Source organism: Hippopotamus amphibius, chromosome 4 (assembly GCF_030028045.1).
Source record: "Hippopotamus amphibius kiboko isolate mHipAmp2 chromosome 4, mHipAmp2.hap2, whole genome shotgun sequence".
Taxonomy (NCBI): domain Eukaryota; kingdom Metazoa; phylum Chordata; class Mammalia; order Artiodactyla; family Hippopotamidae; genus Hippopotamus; species Hippopotamus amphibius.
This window is the reverse complement of record NC_080189.1, coordinates 88,576,712-88,598,087: the sequence shown is the minus strand read 5'-3', so window position 1 is coordinate 88,598,087 and position 21,376 is coordinate 88,576,712. Positions and strand designations below refer to the sequence as shown.

The 21,376-nt window shown below is 36.7% G+C and overlaps 2 protein-coding genes across 3 annotated transcripts in view; one reads left to right on the top strand and one right to left on the bottom strand.

The window, feature by feature from the left end:
* NAPEPLD (N-acyl phosphatidylethanolamine phospholipase D) overlaps positions 1-5,592 on the bottom strand; it is an 87,617-nt gene extending 82,025 nt beyond the window's left edge. The window contains exons 1-2 of the mRNA XM_057730666.1: positions 5,426-5,592; positions 663-797 (exon numbers count right to left, since the gene is read on the bottom strand). The gene's annotated coding sequence lies outside the window, so the exon portion shown is untranslated. The remainder of the gene's footprint in view (positions 1-662; positions 798-5,425) is intronic.
* A 61-nt stretch (positions 5,593-5,653) lies between these two features.
* PMPCB (peptidase, mitochondrial processing subunit beta) lies at positions 5,654-21,375 on the top strand. Of its 2 annotated transcripts, XM_057731277.1 has the most exons (13): positions 5,654-5,785; positions 6,853-6,993; positions 7,717-7,803; positions 8,178-8,307; positions 13,262-13,460; positions 13,881-13,960; positions 16,503-16,615; positions 17,451-17,594; positions 19,496-19,656; positions 20,579-20,664; positions 20,754-20,842; positions 20,999-21,074; positions 21,164-21,375. In XM_057731277.1, the coding sequence occupies exons 1-13, from the start codon at positions 5,672-5,674 to the stop codon at positions 21,226-21,228; spliced, it is 1,485 nt and encodes a 494-aa protein (XP_057587260.1). In that variant the 5' UTR covers positions 5,654-5,671; the 3' UTR covers positions 21,229-21,375. The 2 variants fall into 2 exon arrangements, with proteins under 2 accessions (XP_057587260.1, XP_057587261.1); XM_057731278.1 differs by lacking the exon at positions 20,999-21,074.
* Position 21,376: the final 1 nt, after the last annotated feature.

The window sequence follows — 21,376 nt, the reverse complement described above, 5'->3', positions numbered from 1 at the left end:
CCCTGGACAGCCACCAATCTACTTTGTCTCTCTATAGATTTCCCTATTCTAGACATTTCTAATAATGCAATAATAGAATTATAGAATAGAATAAGAATAAGAATTCTATGGTCTTTCATATAATCATTGAGTATACTTCTTTGATATAATCAAGGAATATACTTCTTTCACTTTACATAATGTTTTCAAGGTTCATCCATGTCATAGAACATATAAATCCTTCATTCATTTTACTGCTGAATAATATTCTGTTGCATGGATATAACAAGTTTTACTTATCCATTCCTCAGTTGATGAACATGGTGGGTTGTTTGCACCTTTTGGCTACTATGACTTATGCTTCTATGGACATCAGTATACAAGTGGACATACGTTTTCACATCTCAGGTATATACCTAGGAGTGGAATTGCTGGGTCAAACAGTAACTCTATGTTTAACTTTTTGAGGAACCATTAGATTGTTTTCCAAAGTGGCTGTACCAGTTTACATTTCCACCAGCAGCATATAAGGATTCCCATTTCTACACATCCTCACCACAACTTGTTATTGTCTCTTTTTAAAATTTTAGCCATCGTAGTGGAGGTGTAATGGTATCTCATTGGGATTTTGAGTCTGACTTTGATTTCTGAGGGAGTGCAGGGGAGACAGAGAAATGACTTACAGCAGAAGTGGCCACTGGAGAGCCTAGGAATACTGGAGGCACTGAACTCCCAGGGATGGCAGTGTTGTAAGCATCCTGGATTTCATTGGTTCCCGCTTATTTTCAGAGCTTGCTTCTCCAGTCTCTCCATTGATTCTATGAAGCACAAAAGTTTTTATTTAATGAAGTCCAATTTATCTGTTTTTTTTTCCTTTGGTTGCTTGTGTTTTAGGTGTCGTATCTAAGAAAACAATGTATAATCCAAGATCATGAAGATTTACATCGATGTTTTCCTCTAAGAGTTTTACAGGTTTGGTTCTTTCATTTACATCTTTAATCCACTTTGAGTTAATTTTTATATATCATATGAAGTAGGAGGTCCAACTTTATTCTTCTGCATGAGTGTCTAATTGTCTCAGCACTATTTGTTGAAAAGACTATTCTTTTCCCTCTGAATTGTTTTGACACCCTTGTCAAAAGTCAATTGCCCATAAATGTGAGGGTTTATTTCTGGATTCTCAATTCTATTCCATTGACTGTCTTTTCTTATGCTAATACCACACTGCTTGACCACTGTTGCTTTGTAGCAAGTTTTGAAACTGGGATGTGTGAATTTTTTAACTTCATTCTTTTTTTCCCACAGTTGTCTTGGCTATTCTGGGTCCTCTGAGTTTCCAAATGAATTTGAGGATCAGGTCGTAAAGTATACAAAGAATCTAGCTGAGATTCTGATAGAGAGTGCACAGAGTCTGTAGATCAATCTGGGGAATACTGCCATTTTAACAATACTAAGTCTTCTGATACATGAACATAGGATGTCTTTCCATTTATATCGATCTTCTTTAATTTCTTTAAATAATGTTTTGTAGTTTTCAGAGTATAGGTTTGCACTTCTTTTGCTAATTTTTCCTAAATATTTTATTCCCTGACTTTATAAATGGAATTATTTTCTTAACTTCATTTTCAAGCTGTTTTCCTTCATTTTTAAAGGATCATTTTACTAGACATAGAATTCTTGGCTGACAGTCTTTTCCTTTCAGGACTTTGAATATTTTATCTCACTGCTTTCTGTCCTCTGTGGTTTCTGATGAAAAATCAGCTATTAATCTTATTGGATCAAGTGTATGTGATAAATTGCTTTTCTCTTGATGCTTTTAGGATTTTCTCTTTCGATGGTTTTATTATTATGATGTGTCTAGGTGTGGGTCTCTTTGAGTTTATTCTACCTGGAATTTGTTCAGATGTTTAGACATGTAGATTCATGTTTTTCATCAAATTTGGGTGTTTTGGATCATAATTTCTTCAAAGATTCTTTCTCTCCCTTTCTCTCTGTCCTTTCCTTCTGGAACTCCCATTATGTGTATGTTGGAATGCTTGAAGGTATCCCAATGGATTTTGAAGTTCTATTCATTTTCCTCCACTCTTTTTTCTTTTAAACTTACAGACTGTTGATCTCAGTTGATCTATCTTTACATTTTCTGGTTCTTTCTTCTACCTGTTCATATCTGCTGTTAAGCCCTTCTAGTGAATATTTCATTTCATTTATTGTACTTTTTAATTCCAGGATTTTGATTAAAAAATAATTACTATCTCTTTATTGATATTCTGTATAGGATGAGATATAATTCTCATACTGTCCTTTAGTTTTTTAGACATTGCTTCCTTTAGTTTTGTGAACATTTTAAAAATAGCTTATTTTGAAAAGTTTTTATCTTTTAAGTTCAATGTCCTGGCTTCCTCAGGGACATTTTCTATTGATTTTTTTCCCCTGTGCATGAGTATATTTTCTTAGTTCTTTGAATGTCTTGTAATTTTTTTGTTGAGAACTGGACATTTAAAATAATATAATGTGTCAATTCTGACTATCAGATTCCACCCCCTCCCAGATTTTTTTGTTCCTGTTCACTTTTGTTTGTTTAGTGACTTTTATAAATGAATCCCTTAAAGTCATGTGTTAACACTGAAGTCTCTGCTCAACTAGCTTAATGGTCAGCTAATGATTATACAGATACTTCCCTAAATACCTAGAACCAATGAACTTCCCAGTCATTGTTGAGGAGCTCGTGTATGGTATACCTTCAACACTTAGCCAGACAGTTGACAACTATGCCTTAGCCTTCACTTCCTGTTTGCACAGAGCCTCAAGGTCAGTCAGGGTTTAGGGCCTTCTCTGGTCTTTCCTGGGCATGTATACAGCCCTGGGTATGCACACAGCTATATATATGTGCATGGCCTTCCAGATTCCCAGGAATGTCTGGGCTTTTCAAAGTCTCTATAAGTATACCTCAGAGATACTGCAGGTTCAGTTTCAGACCACCACAATAAAGTGAATATTGCAGTAAAGAGAGTCACATGAAGTTTTCAGTTTCCCCTGCATATAAAAGTCACATTTATATTATACTATAGTCTATTAAGTGTGCAATAGCATTACATCTAAAAAAACAATGTACAGACCTTAATTTAAAAATTATCTCTTGCTAAACATTGCTACCCATCATCTGGGCCTTAGTAACAGTCAAGATCACTGACATCACACATCATCATAAGAAATATAATAATGAAAAATTTGGAATATTGTGAGAATTTCCAAAATGTGACACAGAGACATAGAGTGAGCAAATGCCGTTGGGAAAATGGCACCAATAGCATTGCCACAAAACTGCAATTTGTAAAAGACACTATAACTGTGAAGCACAAAAAAGCAAAGTGCAACAAAATGAGGTAACCTGTACAGACAACTCAGGCCCTAGCTTTTCCTTTGAAGCTTCCCGGTTTGCCTATTGTTTGCCCTTACTCTTATCTACTACCTCCCGGCAGCCACCCAAGGTTAGACAACTGCCTCTAAATATTTTTGACAAACATCCCCAGAAAAAAGGCTTTTTGCTTTGAGTCAAGCCAAATAAAAGTAAACTTGCAAGTGAGGTCACTCAGGAAAGAACGAGACAAGTGAAATAATTTCAGTTCTCTGCATCCGAGGCCTTGAAGGAACTCCAACCCTATTCTGCCCCCTCTGGTGGCTGCCAGGATGCTGATTTTCATCTTGGCTGTGGGATCCTGGTTTTCAAGGCTACCATGGAGTTAGGAGGAAGGGGTTACAGAGTTAAATACTGTAAGTTTAAACACTATAAAGTTCCCTTTTGGGTGTGTTTATTGAAGAAAAAAAAAAGCTCCCAGATTACTGCAAGCTTATTTAATTTCCAGAGTTTTGAAAATGTTGATTCTGGCCATTTTAATTTTTTATTTATTTTGGCCATGCTGCGTGGCATGTGGGATTCATTCCCTGACGGGGATCAAACCCGTACCCCCTGCAATGCAAGTATGTAGTCTTAACCACTGGACCGCCAGGGAAGTCCCAGATTCTAGCCATTTTTAAAACCAGTTTTCTCATTTATTTTATGAAAAGAAGGGAGAACTTTCAGAGGTTTTTTTCTATCATTTTCCCTGACATCCTAAACTGTTTGAATTAAGATGTGCTAAAATTTCCCAGGTGCTTCCTGTGATTATACCCAAATATTTTGTGTATATGTACGATGTTTGTATTTCTTTAGTAATGTTAACACACATTTGTTTTAGAAACATGAAGGGATAACCTTGGCTGTCCTTATTATATAATAGATCCTGTGGGCTGAACCTGTGAATCATAGCAGAAGGGAGAGGTGGAGAGATGAGTTTGGAAAGCTAAGTAGGAGTCAGCTCATGAAGGAACCTATCTTCCATACTAAGGAGGCTTCACTTTATCTTGACCAAGGGAAATTACCGGGGTGGGGGTGGGGGTGGGTCTTCATAATGGGACTATCATACTAAAAGTTGCATTCTAAAAAGATCCCTTGGGCCAAAAACTATGAGAGTGGGAGTGGGGCTGGAGTAGATTCAAGAGGCAGGAAAGGGGTGTATCAATTGGATGTTGAGAGTGGGAAAAAAGGAGGAGCTGAGGATGAAATCCAGGTTTCCGGTTTGGATATCTAGTGAATGGAGGTATCACTGGCTGTTTTGCACTGACTATATAGGAACAGACTTCAGGGCAAGACAATGAAATGCATTTTGGACAAGTTGGTATTGCGGTGTCAATGGGATATTAAAGTGTAGTTGCCTAGTCACTGAGTGGTTACCTGGGCCTGGAGCTCCAGACAGAGGCCTGGTTGGGTAGACAGGGAAGGCCTCAGGTGAAAGTGGAAATCATCAGGGAGAGTGTGCGGTAGAAGAGGCCCAGGCCCAGGTCCAGAACCCTGGGGAACACCAACTACCAGGGCAAAATGGTGTGGCCGTTTAAGAGCAAAGGCTTTGGAGCTGCACAGCCTGTTATTCGTATCCTGACCTCTGGCAAGTTATTTACCCCAGTTTCTTCATCTGTAATATGAGCACGTTGAATAGCACAGTTACAACAGTGCTTGCTATTTTTAGTTTCACTAAGAGATCTGTGAATAAAGAGCTGCCAAGAAGGTGAAGAAGGGAGGAGGAGGAGGAGCTCTTAAGATACAATGAGGAAAGAAAATTTCACAGAGATTTACCATGTCAAATTTAGTCAGGAGGACTGTAAAATAAAGTCTAAAAGTGTCCATCTTTCAGCAATTAGTGGCTTCACCAAGAGCAATTTCTGTGGAATGGAATGAGCCAGGCTCTTAAGTGTTGAAAAGTGAATAAGGGTCAACATTGATACTTCCTTCCCTCCCCTCACCGCGCGTCTCTCTCCCACTAGAAGCTTCTTCTAAGGACAGTGAGTTATGTATCATATTTCCCTTTTTCCAATCAATTTCGGCCACCAATGGGATGTTGCACCAGGTTACCTTTAACTCTTCTACATTTGTGCCTTGCACGTCGTAGGCGACTGAAGTAACTGCTGATACAGGGACTTCTACAGACGCCCTAATTCGCGCTATTAGACGGTTCAGCACCACGTCCAGGTCGATTCCTTCTACGACTGCTTAGAGGAGTGTCATTCCCGTCAGGGCCACTAGGTAGGGCCCGCCCTCTCGTCTGGGACCTCAGGTCACGACCCCGGAAGCACATCCTTCGCACCGTTCTGAGGGGAGATGATGGCGGCGGCGGCGGCGGCGGCGGCGGCCCGAGCGCTGCTTTTGTCCGCGGCGCGGCGGCGGCTCTGCGGTTTCACCGAGAGGCTCCTGGTCGGAGGTGCTGCCGGGCGGGTGAGCTTCCCTCCCCGTGTCTGGGTGCCGCCGGGACCAGGCTCTAGGCCGGAGAACCTCGCGCGGCGACCCTGAGTGACGCGCGCCCCCCCGGGCCGCGGGCGTCGGCTCCACGCACCCGCAACGGCGGGTTGAGCCTTTTCAGCCGGGACCCGCGGGGCATCAGACGGCCGGGGACGCTTATATCCTGCCGGCTCTGGGCCGCCTTTGGTCACCCGCAGCGCGTGACCTGCCAGTGACGTGTGGGTGACCCTGGTTTACCGGCCCCCTCCCCCAGTTACTCAGGAGTCATAAAGAGTGCGTGTTGATTACTAAAGTCGGAGTGGTTGCAATTGGGGGAAATAAAAAGGTGAGGACGCCCCCGCCCCGACCAAGTTCTGTTTTTGCTTAAAACTGAGCGTCTTCATCATCAGCTCTGCTTCCTGCGAACCCCGGGGTAGCTAAAGGAAAAGTTTGTCTGTATATGTATATTTCTTGTGAGAGACAAGCTTTCTCTAGAGTTTGTGGGATTTTTAACATATGTATAAAGGAAATGAAAAACTAGGGACAGGCGATTAATCCATAGTCAACAAATCAATCAACCAGAGTATATCTTGAGCATCTGCCCATCTTCTTAAGTTCTCTTTTTCAAAATTTTGCTTTTCTTGAACAGTGGAAACCTTAAGCACTTCTACGTTGTGTATAGGTATTTTTATATTTTCCTCTCGCTTTCTTGGCTCCCTGTTTCCCCCGACCCCCACCCCCTCAGCTTCTTCCCTCTGTGGTGAATATTAAACATTTCTAGGAGAAGTATTGAAATAAAAGTAGTTTCTTTTCTTTTTAGGATAATGATAGTAACTGTTTATTTTCCTTAAGGAAAGAGCGTGCTTGTGGATATGTTGCTGCTTTAGGAAAGTGGTTGGTTGAGGAATGTTCTTAGGCCAGGCAAAGTGGTGAATCCCAGTGGAATAAAAGTTAAGGAGGAAAGAGTACTTTATGGAGTCTCTTTGAGGTAGATTTGGTTTTCTAATCAGCATTTCATATTAGAATAGTAATATGTTTTGCTTCTTCCCTTCACTCTCAATCAGCCATTATATTTTGGAGGAAACAGATTGAGAAGTACGCAGGCTGCTACACAAGTTATTCTGAATGTCCCTGAAACGCGAGTAACCTGTTTGGAGAACGGACTCAGAGTGGCCTCTGAAGACTCTGGGCTCTCAACATGCACAGTAAGTGATTTAGTTTGACCCCTCATTAGGGGAGAGGACAAGTGTTGATTTTAATTTTAGCTTTTCAGTTGGTTGGCAAGTGGTTAAAAGTAGCGGCAATTATTTTGCCTTGACAAGTGACTGTCACTTGTGAATCTCTTCCTGTGATACTTCCATACCGGGCGCACGTGTTCTTTGTTTAAGTGTCCGCATCTGGTTCTTGTAGCCTGTTGTATCATGTAGTGTTGATAATAATGAGAGAGGTATATTTGCTGGACTACTCTATGCCAAATGTTTTTACATATATTGTGTTATTTGAGCTTTAAAATTGTTCTTGGTAGCAGGGATCGTCACATCCATTTTACAGTTGAAAAACAAGATCAGAAAAATTAAATGGTTTTGTCCAAGGTCACTTAGCTAATACATGACAAAACCAGGATTTGAACCTAGATATTTTGACAATCTCTGATGTTCTTTATACTATACTTGTTAATTCGCTGTAGTAACACATTGGGCTAAGAATCTGGGTCCTCATTAAAGCTGGCAGGTAGGTATTTGTGGCACCCAGCAGTAACCTGATGACCAGAATTTTTAAATCCACTGTCAATCCACTCAAGAAAACTTTGCTATTAAGACTGGAAGGCATTTGTCAGAAGAAGGAAGAAGACTGCCCTCTACCCCTACCCCATCCCCTCAAAAGAAAGATGATGATGTCTTATTTAATTCTTACTTGATTGCGTTAAGGTTGGGCTCTGGATTGATGCTGGAAGTCGATATGAAAATGAGAAGAATAATGGAACAGCTCACTTTCTGGAGCATATGGCTTTCAAGGCAGGTTGTAAGACATTTTTTTAAAATGCATTTTCTTTAAGAGGCAGTAAACATAAAATCTCATTCTAAGGTAACTATGGCAATAGTATAGCATGTTTTATTATTATTTTTAAAATCTTTTTTTCAGAATAATTACCTGAAATAATTACTGATAATTGCTCTATAGAGTTGAAATAAGGATTTTCTCTTGGGATGTAAGGGTCATCTGAAAGTATGCCACTATTTCTGAAGCCTGATGTACTTTAGAAACCAAATTTGGTCCTTATATCAAACTGACATAGGCTTATGTCCTCATATTCATTGTCTGAAGTGTTTAGAACAGATGAGGGATAAAGGAAGAGATCATAATTTTTTTTTCCCCTCTTTTATTTCAGGGCACAAAAAAGAGATCCCAGTTAGATCTGGAACTTGAGATTGAAAACATGGGTGCTCATCTCAATGCCTATACCTCCAGAGAGCAGACTGTATATTATGCCAAAGCGTTCTCTAAAGATTTGCCAAGAGGTATTGTTATTATTTATACTGAAGATACATAATTTTCACAGGAATTCAGAAATAATTTGTGACTGCTTTATGTTTGTTAAGAGTAACACCCAGAAATGTGAAAAAAATGAACGAAACTTTGGGTGAGAGGGCACCTATTTTTATTTTATTCTCCAAATATGACAAATGATAAAAATACTTATAGGTTGCAAGACGCAGTGACCAATCAGTTCTCTGTATCTATATGCTTGGGTGTTTTTTTGTTTGTTTTTGTTTTTTTTATTCCATATATAAGAGATCTTATGATATTTGTATTTCTCTGAATTTTTTCGCTTAGCATAATGCCATTGAAGTTCATCCATGCCATTACAAGTGACAAGATTTCATTCTTTTTTATGGCTGAGTAATAATATTCCTCTCTTTGTGTATATTTGTGTATGTATTGGTGTATCACAACTTCTTTATCCATTCATTCATTGATGAACACTTAGGTTGTTTCCATATCTTGGCTGTTGTACATAGCATTGAACATGGGGGTGCATAGATCTTTTCAAGTTAGTGTCTTTGTTTTCTTTGGATAAATATGCAGAAGTGGAATTGCTGGATCGTATGGTAGTTCTGTTTTTAATATTTTGAGGAAATTCCATATTGTTTTCTGTCGTGGTTGCACCAATTTACATTCCCACCAACAGTGTACAAGGGTTTCCTTTTCTCCACATCATTGCTAACCCTTGTCTCTAGTCTTTTTGGTAATAGCCATCCTAACAGGTGTGAGGTGATAGCTCATTGTGGTTTTTTTTAATTTAATTTAATTTTTTTTATTTTTTATTTTTTATTATTTTTTGGGGGGTACACCAAATTCAATCATCTATTTTTTTTTAATTTTATTTATTTATTTATTATTTTGGGGGGGGTACATCAAGTTCAATCATCTGTTTTTATACACATTTCCCCATATCATTGTGGTTTTGATTTGCACTTCCCTGATGATTAATGATGTTGAGCATCTTTTCATGTACCTGTTGCTATCTGTGTGTCTTCTTTGGAAAAATGTTTATTTAGATCTTCTGCCCATTTTTTAATCTTATTGATTGTTTTCTTCCTATTGGGTTGTATGAGTTCTTTATATATTTTGGATATTTGCTCCTTATCAGATATATGATTTGTAGATATCATCTCCCAATCAGTAGGTTGCATTTACATTTTGTTGATGTGCAGAAACTTTTTAGTTTGATGTAGTTCCACTTATTTATTTTGGCTTTTGTTACTTTTGCTTTTGGTGTCAGATTCAAAAAATCATCACTGACTTAAGTCAAGGAGCATACTTCCTCAGTTTTCTTCTAGGAGTTTTATGGTTTCAGGCCTTCTATTCAAGCCTTTAATTAATTTTGAGTTAATTTTTTGTGTATGATTAGGGGTCCAGTTCCATTCTTTTGCATGCAGCCAATTTTCCCAACACCATTTATTGAAGAGACTATCCTTTCCTTGTTGTATATTCTTGGCTCCTTTGTTGTAAATTAATTGATTATATATGTTTGGGTTTATTCTGGGCTGTTATGTCCCATTGATTCAATATCTGGTTTTATGTATCATATTGTTTTTTGGGTTTTGGGGGTTTTTGTTTTTTGTTTTTTTTAAGAACTTTTATTGAGATATAATTGACATACAATAAATTGCATAATATACCATAATTGTGGTACAATTTGTGTACCATACTGTTTTGATTACTGTTCTTTGTAATACTGTTTGAAATCAGGGAGCATGATGCTTTCAGCTTTGTTCTTCTTTCTCAAGATTGCTTTGGCTATTTGGGGTCTTTTGTGATTCCATACACATTTTAGGACTGGTCATTATATTTCTGTGAAAAATGCTGTTATTGGAATTTTGGTAGGGATTGCATTGAATCTGTATATTGCTTTGGGTAGCTTGGACATTTTAACAACATTAATTCTTCTAATCCATGAGTGTGCAATATCTTTCCATTTCCTTTTGTCATCTTCAGTTTCTTTGTCTTGTAGTTTTCCTTGATTAAATCTATTCCTAAGTATTTTATTCGTTTTGATGCACTTGTAAATGGGATTATTTCTTATTTCCTGTTTCTGATAGTTCATTACTAGTGCATAGAAACACAACAGATTTTTGCTTATTGACTTTGTATCCTGCAACGTTACTGAATTCATTTAGTAGTCCTTACAGTTGTTTTGATGGAGTCTTTGGTGTTTTCTGTATATAATATCATGCCATCTACAAATAGTGATAGTTTTACTTCTTCCTTTCCAATTTGGATGCCTTTGATTTCTTTTTCTTGCCTAATTGCTCTGACTAGGAGCAATTTTTTAATTCCTTGTTTGATATAAAAACTCTGAAGCAAAATAAACGTGTTCACTTATAAGATTATTGATGATTGTTTTCATAGCATTAAAATAAAATAGATTTTATTTTTATTTTGTAGGAGTAAAATAATTATTTTGACAGCATAGCATAGCAATTTTTTGTAGTTACCATGTTTGTAGAGTGTTTTGGATTTCTTAAGGGAAAGTTATTACACAAAACATTTTCCCAGTGGGAGAATTAACCAAAAAATGTAGCAGTTGTAGTGCTAATTGGTGAAACTATTAATCTTTTAGGTCCTAGTATAGTTGTAGTTAATTTCATTACTTTGAAATTTTGGATTTCTAATAGGCTTTCATTAATAATGTTTAAATGCCACTTTACACAAGTATCTTTGTATATATGTAACTTGTGTATATATATCATCTCATCTGATCAGCATAGTAATCAAATAAGTGTCTCCACTGTGCAGTTGTGGAAATTGAGGCCCAGACTGTGACTTCCCCAGGATCACATAACTTAGTGGCTTACTGTGAACTCAAATGCATGTCTTCTCACTCATATTAACTGAGCCAGGTTGCTTTGTCAAAACAGCAACAAAACACCTACCCCCTGCAAATAAATAATGTAAAATTTTCATAACATGGTAGCCTAACCTTTGCATTAAAACCAATAAAAATGAAAACAATGGAGGGTTTGTTGGTTTGAATTCCAAAAAACATTGATAAGATTCTTAATGATTTCCCTAGAAATAGTTTTTGCCCCAGGACTGGTTAGGCACTAAGAACAGAGGGCTAGGCCAGGCTACTTTAAAGGACTGTTCACTCTAGCCTACCTCTCCTTTATTTACACAGAGAACAGCAAGGAAAGCAAAAAAGAGGACTAGAGAAAGGAAGAGAGAGGTAGAAAACCTTTGTTTTTTTTTTCTTTTTCTTTTCCTTTCTGGCTTCTGGCTGGGAGTTCACCGTCCCTGCCAATGGGAGTAGAAATGGAAAAGAGGAGCTTTTTGAGGAATCCAAAATGGAAGTGCTTTCTGAAGCAGATCTCACTTTGGGAATTTGCTTGAGGCTTTTATCCTGTCAGTTGGGTGAAACCTGGTGTGTGAGGTAATAATTAGATGTTTAGACAAGTGGTCTTCAAACTTTTATGATCATCCATTCTTATCAGTAAGAGACTTTAACATATATCCTCAATATAGTTATATTTATAAATTAAATACATGTACTGCTATACTAACATATACAGTATTAAATATACGTTAGAAAGATAGAAAGAAGACTGATTAAAACAAATATTGGGAAATATGAACCCCCCACTTTAGAAGGTACCAATCTAGACTACTACTTCCAAATAAAGGAGGGTCTTCACGAAAGATCTCTTGTCCTCCCATCTGCCTTTGGGCTCTTCCTTATCCATTTGGGCATTTCTCTTGTCTGGACAGACAGGTTTTTGTTTTTGTTTTTAAATTTTACTGGAGCATAGTTGATTTACAACATTGTGTTAGATGGACAGATGATTTTAATTTGGTTTTACAGATAATTTTTTCTTTTTGCTCATGATCTCAGTCCCAGCTTATTCTAGCAGTCTGTTTTGTCATGTTGGGTCGTCTATAGAGGTAATTAGTTACAGGAGGTCCTTGGTATTTGAACATGATTGCTTCTGAGACAAGTCACCTTAAAGTGAACTTAAAACAAGGAAGAGAAGTTTACAGAAGAGTAACAAAATGAAACTAAAGTTAATAAATTTGTTTTCTATTGACTAAAATTTAGGTTGTGATTGAAACTATATACTAATTCTTCGAGGATAGTGTAGGTTTTTCTTTTTTGGAGAAGTATGTGCTTTTTATGATAAAATTCCTTAATAGCATGATATATCCTTTAGTTCACTTGTGGTGTTTTGCAAATTAGGGTCATTTTTGTATAAATATTTGAGGGTTTTATCAGTTTTTCCCCAGGGTCACTTTTAATCCTTTGATAGTCATATATATCTCTTTTGGGGTACTCATCCTTTTCTTCAAATGTTAACTGCTCCAGCTCTGTTGGATCATCATTTATCAGAGACTTTACCAGTGGTCAGAATCTAACCAGCAGTGACCTGAATCTAACCAACAGTGACCATTAACTGGAGTTAAGTGGGGAAAGATATTTGAGAGTATACTAATTCTGTGAGTGGTTCATTGGGGGTATATATGATGATTCTTGGCTTCTTATGTAGTAGCCTGGTTGCTGTGGGATCTTGGGTAGTAAATATTTGGGTGATGTTGGCTTTCTGTAACTACCTAGATGCTCTGAGTAGATAATTTTCTACTTACTGTTTTCACAGAGAACAGTATACAGTTATATGCAGATTTCCATGGCATTTTTGAAGAAGTTGTAGGCAGAGTCATCACAAGTGTTGTGGGGACTTCTGGCAAATGTAGGTGTTTTCCCCAAGTTCATCTATACCACAGGGGATTACATTTTTCACTTTAATGTAGTCCTTTTAAGTATATCAAATGTATAGAAACATTTATTTCTTCCCAGTTTAATCATTTAGTCAATATTGAGTGATGGTCACTATCATGGTTTCTGATGCTAGTTTAATTGATTTTAATAGCAAAAATTAAGATTCCTAGTGTTTCTTCTTGTGTTTTATTTTCAATTAGCTGTAGAAATTCTTGCTGATATAATACAAAACAGCACATTGGGAGAAGCAGAGATTGAACGTGAACGTGGAGTAATCCTTAGAGAGATGCAGGAAGTTGAAACCAATTTACAAGAAGTTGTTTTTGATTATCTTCATGCCACAGCTTATCAAAATACTGCACTTGGACGGACAATTTTGGGACCAACTGAAAATATCAAGTAGGTATAATTCTCAGATTTTTTTTTTTTTTGAGAAAAAATTTGAATTGTGAAAATTAACATTCACAAACATTCAAAAAGTATGTTTCAAAAAGTAATTTTTTACCCCCAATAGTTTCAGTGAAATTGTACTTAAACTGCACTTTAGCCTCACCTAACTCCCAGGTGTCTGGGTTTGTAGCTACTTCTGGAATAAACAAGTGATGGTATTAAGTCCTTTTTTTGTTTTTTGTTTTTTGTGTTTTTTTTTTTCTGTGGTATATAAATGTTGAAATTCTTTCATACTTGTTGCATATATCCTATTTCTGACTGCATTTAACTTAGAATACCTATAAGGTCCAATTTAATTTCAGGTATATTATGTGAGGATTTATGCTTTTAAATTTGCTTTTAATATTGCTTTTTTTACTCCTTTTATAGATCTATAAATCGTAAGGACTTGGTGGATTATATAACCACACATTATAAGGGGCCAAGAATAGTACTTGCTGCTGCTGGAGGTTAGTTTAAATTTCTATGACTGTTGTAAACACAGTGATGTACTTATTTATCAGTTTGATCTTGTTGGGAGATGTCTTTAGAGTTTTTATTTGGAAAGCACATTGTTAAATATACCGTGTAAGGGCAGTGTGGAGCACTGGAACCAGACTTTTCCTCTGTCTTCTCTTTAGTAGAGTTTTTCAGTAGGAAAACTTAGTGACCCTCCAATACATAAGTGTACATACATAATGGAATTTACTTGTAAGAAAAGGGCAAATGAGTGAAGTGGGAGGTAATGACACTTGGAAGATAATGTTCTACAGTTTGGAAATCTCTTGAGATTTTAAATTATTTCTTGAGAACTAGCTTCATCCTTGGTTAGGCATGGTATGAGTATGTTATGTTGTTTATTCATTCTTTGATTTGTTTGTCATTTTACTAGATCTGCTAGTTTACTGAGACGGGGAAATATATAGGGGATTAGGAGAATGTTTAATGGGAATTTGAACATGCAGGTGGCATCAGGTGGCTTGCGAGAACGTGTTTGAAGCCAGTGAATGAAAGAAAATTCACGTTAGATTTTGCTAGATTTCCTGGTAGTCTGAATTCAGGCAAATATTACATTTTATTTGGTTTCCAGTTTTATTTTCTCTTTCTCTTTTTAGGACAAAGTGAAGATACATGGAATGTTCTTTTGTGTAAATTTAATTTTTCTCTCTTTAGAAATGACAATAAATAAAAATTCTAGTTGCCCTAGATAGACTGAGCTCATTATTTGGAAATAATGGAGAAAATGAAAATAGGGGTTAAATATCTTAAACATGTTACCTTTGTGTGGCAGACAGTGTGCCCTGAAGTTCTCTGGAGTTAGTAACATTGTTTCTGAAAGGGCTGGTGCTGACTGGAGTTCAACAATAAGCCCTCTGGGATGTCTCTGCCATTGGTGGTGGCATATGGATGCAGAGGGTTTTGTCATAGTTCATTGGTTCATTTTGACATCACCAGAGTTGGGATATCTTACAGTTAATTAATGGCCTATCCTAGATTCATTAGCATTTTGTCTTATTGGTACATAGGTGATGTTTCTTATAAACAACGGCATCTTAAATTCAGTGAAACAGGCCAGACCTAGCTTCATTTAAAAAAAAAAAGAAATTTATTGGCTCCCCTAGCTTTTGGATAGAGGTAAGTAGAGGTGGTACTGAGGCAGGAGCTAAGTATCTGGAACATCCAGCCAGGATGGCTATAGGTGAAGGTAGTAAAACAGTGGAAGTGGTTGTTAAGTGCTGAGAACTGCGTGCATGTTCATGATTCTACATTCTGCTTGTTGTCCTTGAACCACTAGGGTCTTCCTATTGTTTTGTCACCCTCTGGATAGATATCTAAGGTGGCTCTCCTATATAGTGATTGTGAAAACAACATATATAATCATTCACTGTCTTGTTTTATACCAGAGATTTGTTCAGAAAATATGGGTGTAAGTTGTTTTATATTCTAATGGAATGTTTCATTAAAAAAAAATCTCGTGGTAATTTTTTATTTTTTAATCTTATTGGCTATGTTGGGTCTTTGTTGCTGCACACGGACTTTCTCTAGTTGCAGTGAGTGGGGACTGCTCTTTGTTGTGGTGCGCAGGTTCCTCATTGTGGTGACTTCTCTTGTTGTGGAGCACAGGCTCTAGGCATGTGGGCTTCAGTAGTTGTGGCACATAGGCTCAATAGTTGTGGCGCACGGGCTTAGTTGCTCCGCGGCATGTGGTATCTTCCTGGGGCAGGGATTGAACCTGTGTCCCCTGCATTGGCAGGCAGATTCTTAACCACTGCGCCACCTAGGAAGTCCTCGTGGTGATATTTTTAAGGCACTTACCCATGTCTAAATTTGTCTTGTAAGTTTAAGAATCTTTCATTGAAGGTTAAGACCCCATGCTTCTTAAAAAAAAAAAAAAAAAAAAAAAAGAATCTTTCATTGACTGAATCTGTTTGGGTCCCAAGTTTGGAAGATAAGGGATATAGTATGTAAGTAATTCTTAAGTTTTGGATGGCAAGTAGTGAGTGTTTGAATAGCTATTAATTTATTCAGAAATTTATGAGGTTTATTTTGTTCCCGAATTTTGATAGCAGAGCACAGAGAATGAAGCATGTCTTGTACCCAGCTTTCTTTATATGATAGAGCTCGTATTCTTTTCTACTTTAAAAAATTTATTGAAAAGTCAGTTTTTCTGCTAGTTTGCATTGTAGGACTTTTAATTACTTAATATAACATGATTTTGTATGGAAAATGGTATTTTCAAGCTATCTTTTTACCCTTATCTGTGAATCTATTGGTATGTTGATGAAAACTGATTGTTTTTCAGAACGAGAAAGCTGTGCAGCCCAAGCCTTATAACCAGGGAAAAAGTGTGCTCTGTGAGCTTCCTCTTGCCAAAGGCTTTTAGTTAGTACAAGTAGTCCTTGTGTAACTTGTATCACATAATACCACCTTAAGCTTATTGCAGACAGTATTGGCAGTTCATTGTGTGCTTCACATTGTACTGGATATATGAAATATTTTCCTTCAATTTAGGAGTTTCCCATGATGAACTGCTTGAGTTAGCAAAGTTTCATTTTGGTGACTCTTTGTCTGCACACAAAGGAGAAATACCAGCTCTGCCTCCCTGCAAATTCACAGGAAGTGAGGTAGGGCAAGCCTCCTAAGCTAGCACTTACCCCTTTGGGTTTCTTGTGTTGTATTTCTATTTATAAATGTGTGTACAAAATGTGCCTATTTCTAACAGTATAATGGAAGAAGCCAAAGGAGTCCAACCGAGGATGGATTCAGTTGCTTATATTCCTTCCTGTTCCATATATTTAACAACCTATTTTTCTTTCCTACGGAAGTAAGGTTTTAAGGAAAAGATTATAATTTGGTCTTTTTGTGCTTTTTCTTTGACACTATGCTTTATTTTCCTATTGTAGGGCATAAAAATAACCTTTTATTTTAAAAACATCCCAAATTTTGATTTTTATATCACATTTATTCTTGGCTAAGTTCTGCCCACAGTACATTTCTGGTGGGTAGCTGTTAAAGCCAGAATTTGTAGAGAATATGCTATGTGTCAGCTGTATCTTTAAGCCTCATTAGAAGCTTAGTTTGCCACATTAGGGATGATGCTATCTGGAAAGTTGCATAAGACTGTAGCATTGGCAGTACAAAAATAAGCCTATGTCAAGATTAGCTTAAATTTAGATAGAAAAATTCAGAGTGACAAAAGATTATTTCTACCAGTGAAATAATGCAAAGCTTTTTGACCAGGTAATTATCTGGTGGCTGTGTCTGTACTGTTTCAATTGGAGATCTTTTGGTGAAATTCTTCTAGACTATACAATGTAATGAGGCCTGATTGATTAAAAAAAAGTGTGTCATGGTGAGCATTTTAACTTTGCAATTAGTGGAACTGGTAAGTTTGTTTCTTGTTAAGCATGTTATATAGTGGTAATCTCAACTAGAGCTTTGTATCCTTATCCTAACTAGATTCGAGTGAGGGATGACAAGATGCCTTTGGCACACCTTGCAATAGCTGTTGAAGCTGTTGGTTGGGCACATCCAGATACACTCTGTCTCATGGTTGCAAACACACTGATTGGCAACTGGGATCGCTCTTTTGGAGGAGGAATGGTAAGTGATTTTAAAAATAAGTTTCCATAATAAATGAGAAGACGAAACTCTGTACTATGAATTTTGACTTAAAATATTAACTGATCCTGGATTGTATACTGGGCCAGAAACAAATGGGTTTTTGTCTTTTACCATATTGGCAAATTTTGAATAAGGATAGAAGGATTCGTTAATAGTAATATATCAGTGTTACTATCCTGTTAATTGTACTGAGGTTACTTTCCTTGTTTTTCAGAAGTGCACATTAAAAAGTATTCAGGGGTAAAAAGGATGTCTGCACCATACTCTCAAACAGCTGAAAAATATTTAAAGAGAAAGATAAACCAAAAAAAAAAAAAAGTGGTAAAGTAACATGTGTTAAAGAATTTGGAAAAAGGAAATTCTTTGTACTGTTTTTTTTTTAAGATTTGTTTTATTATTTATTTATTTTTCACTGCACTGGGTCTTTGATGCTGCACATGGGCTTTCTCTAGTTGTGGAGAGTGGAGGCTACCCTTCACTGTGGTGTGGGGGTTTCTCATTGCAGTGGCTTCTCTTGTGGAGCACAAGCTCTAGGCACGCAGGCTTTAGCAGTTGCAGCCCGTGGGCTTAGTAGTTGTGGCTCGAAGACTCTAGAGCGCAGGCTCAGTAGGTGTGGCAGGGCTCAGTAGTTGTGGCGCACGGCATGTGGGATCTTCCTGGCCCATGGATTGAACCTGTGTCCCCTGCACTGGTAGGCATTCTTAACCACTGCGCCAGCAGGGAAGCCCCTTTTTGTACTATTTTTGTTACTACTCTGTAGTCTGAAATTACTTCAAAATACAAAGTGTACATACTTATACTCAAAGATTTTGACCAAATACATTTCATACAAATATAGCCTTCACATGCAATATAATTTCAATTTTTTAAGCAAAGCAAACAGCCAAAAGCTCTGCAAATTGGGTTGATAATGGCAGTGTATTTTAAAAATTATTTTTATTTATTTTTAATTTTTTTGTTGTTGGCAAAGCATATCAGCATAGGTTATTCAATTTTTTGGTTGATATGGTTTTAAGTGATTATTAAACAAAGCTGGAACACAGAATTAGGGGTCGTAACCATATCCCACATCAATCACTGCTAGAAGTGGAATGCTGCGCTGGATTGACCAAGGGAATACAACATGTGAGGTCAACCCATTTTTAATTTTAGGAACAGCTTTGGCCTGATTGGATTTTTCACTTAAAATATTTTTATTTTATATTGGAATATAGTTGATTTACAATGTTGTGTTCGTTTCAGGTGTACAGCTAAGTGATTCAATTATATATATACATATATCCATTCTTTTTCAGATTCTTTTCCCATTTAGGTTATTACAGAATATTGAGTAGAGTTCCCTGTGCTATACAGTAGGTCCTTGTTGATTATTTTATATATAGTAGTGTATATCTGTTAATCCCAAACTCCTAATTTATCCCTCCCCCCACTACGTTTCCCCTTTGGTAACCGTAAGTTTGTTTTCAAAGTCTGTGAATCTGTTTCTGTTTTGTAAATAAGCTCATTTGTATCATTTTTTAAAAAATTTTTAGATTCCACATGTAAGTGATATATATTTGTCTTTCTATGGCTGACTTTACTTAGTATGATAATCTCTAGGTCCATCGAAATGTATTATTTTAGAATTGGGTGCAGCTACTAAATTAATTACAAGGGTTCACTGCTTTCACATTATGAATTTCTGTAGGAATGATGCACTGGGCTGGTGAGATAACTATAATTCTTAGTTTCAGTGAATTTTAGCTTTATTATTGAGATATTGCTGGATAAAACTGAGAAACTCAGCCTTTTAGGGCAGTCACAATTTTCACATCTCATTTTTCTTTCTGATTTGGACACGTATACCTACAGTTCTCTTGGCCAATTTTTTTCCCTTACAGAATTTATCTAGCAAGCTGGCCCAGCTCACCTGTCATGGCAACCTCTGCCATAGCTTCCAGTCTTTCAACACTTCCTACACAGATACAGGATTATGGGGACTCTATATGGTTTGTGAACCAGCCACTGTTGCAGACATGCTACATGTTGTTCAAAAAGAATGGTGAGAAAATAATTTAAATCTTGTGTAGAATTCCCATTTTAGACTAGTTTCTTTTTATACTGTTGATGGTGATTAATTTTTTATGGTGATGTTAGCATTTTATTAAGAGAACAAGACTAAGTAGTAGCAGTTGTTGCCATGTTTTTAAAGATCACAGATATTTCTTCTAAGTCTCATGTGAAGCTGATTTATACTGCAGAAAATTCTTAATCATTAAGAAGCAGATTACTTCAGAAATAAGATCTTAAAAGTTAAAAATGTTTAAATGCCAACTAGAATTTTCGGAAATATTTCTAAAAGTTATCTGGCTTGGAAAGGCTGTGTTATGAAAATGAACCCGAAGTTGCCGTTGCTTAAAGAAAAATGTAGGGTTTTAGTCAAAACTAGTACCTTGAGACAGGCAGAAGGGCCCGTGGCTTCTTGGAAAACTTTTGTTTAGCTCTGGTCCCTTTCCTCTGCCATTCTTAAATGGCTTACGTTCTCCCTTAAGTCTAGCTGGAGTGTAATCATTAATTTAATTAGATTTAAGTTAGACTCAAGTGGATTCTTTTGAGAAACCAATGACCCACTGACCTATCCCCTAGCAAGTCAGATCCTAACAGATGGGGATTCATGAATTTTCAAAATGACTGTAGCATTTCTCAAAATGCAGTCAGCCTATTTTTATACTGTATTGAACTCTCTGCTAACCATATTATTTTTGAGAAATTAACACTACCAGGGAAATAATAATATTTTAACTTTTCCTTAACTGTTGGGATCATTAGTAATTTCAACTTTTTAATAAATTGAAATCATAATCACTTGTACATGGTGGTGTAATACATAGAGTACAGCATCCTTTCTTTCTTTAGGTCATTAACTCATAAAACACATAACATTTCAAACTACTTGACATTTGATTTTTCCAAATGGTTTTTAGGATGCGACTCTGTACAAGTGTCACTGAAAGTGAAGTTGCACGAGCCAAAAATCTTCTGAAAACAAACATGTTGCTGCAACTTGATGGTAAAAGAATAAAGACTTGTCTTACTTTCACATAAGTTGAAAATAAGATTTGTATTCCAGTATTTAGTTTCCACTTTTCTTTAAAACAGGTTCCACTCCCATCTGTGAAGATATTGGTAGGCAAATGTTATGCTATAATCGAAGAATTCCCATCCCTGAGCTTGAAGCAAGAATTGATGTAAGTAGTCCTTAGAACTGTTGGGTCTTGTGTAAAACGATCCTTGTTATAAAACAGCTGGAGATACGTATCATACATCTTGCTTTAGCTCTAAAACGTTCCAGGTGTCTTTACTACTACAAAAAGCTCTGAATGCTTTTATCTTCAATTTTTTAGGCTGTAAATGCTCAGGTAATTCGAGAAGTATGTACCAAATATATTTATGATAAGAGTCCAGCTGTTGCTGCTGTTGGTAAGCCTGGCTCCTTTTCTCCTATGCAGAAAGTTGGCTATGGACTTTCCTTCTATTTAGTTTTAACTATCTTTTCTTTTAATCCTTAGGTCCCATTGAGCAGCTACCAGACTTTAACCAGATTCGCAGTAACATGTGCTGGCTTCATGATTAAAAGGATCCTAATAAAAATATTTTGAATATATATATTTATAAAACTGAGACCTGCAAGTCCTAAAGAAAAAAAATAAAAATGAACATCTATGCTGGTAAATATGTATGAAATACTATGTCCGCCTTTGAAAGAATAAGACCACCACAAT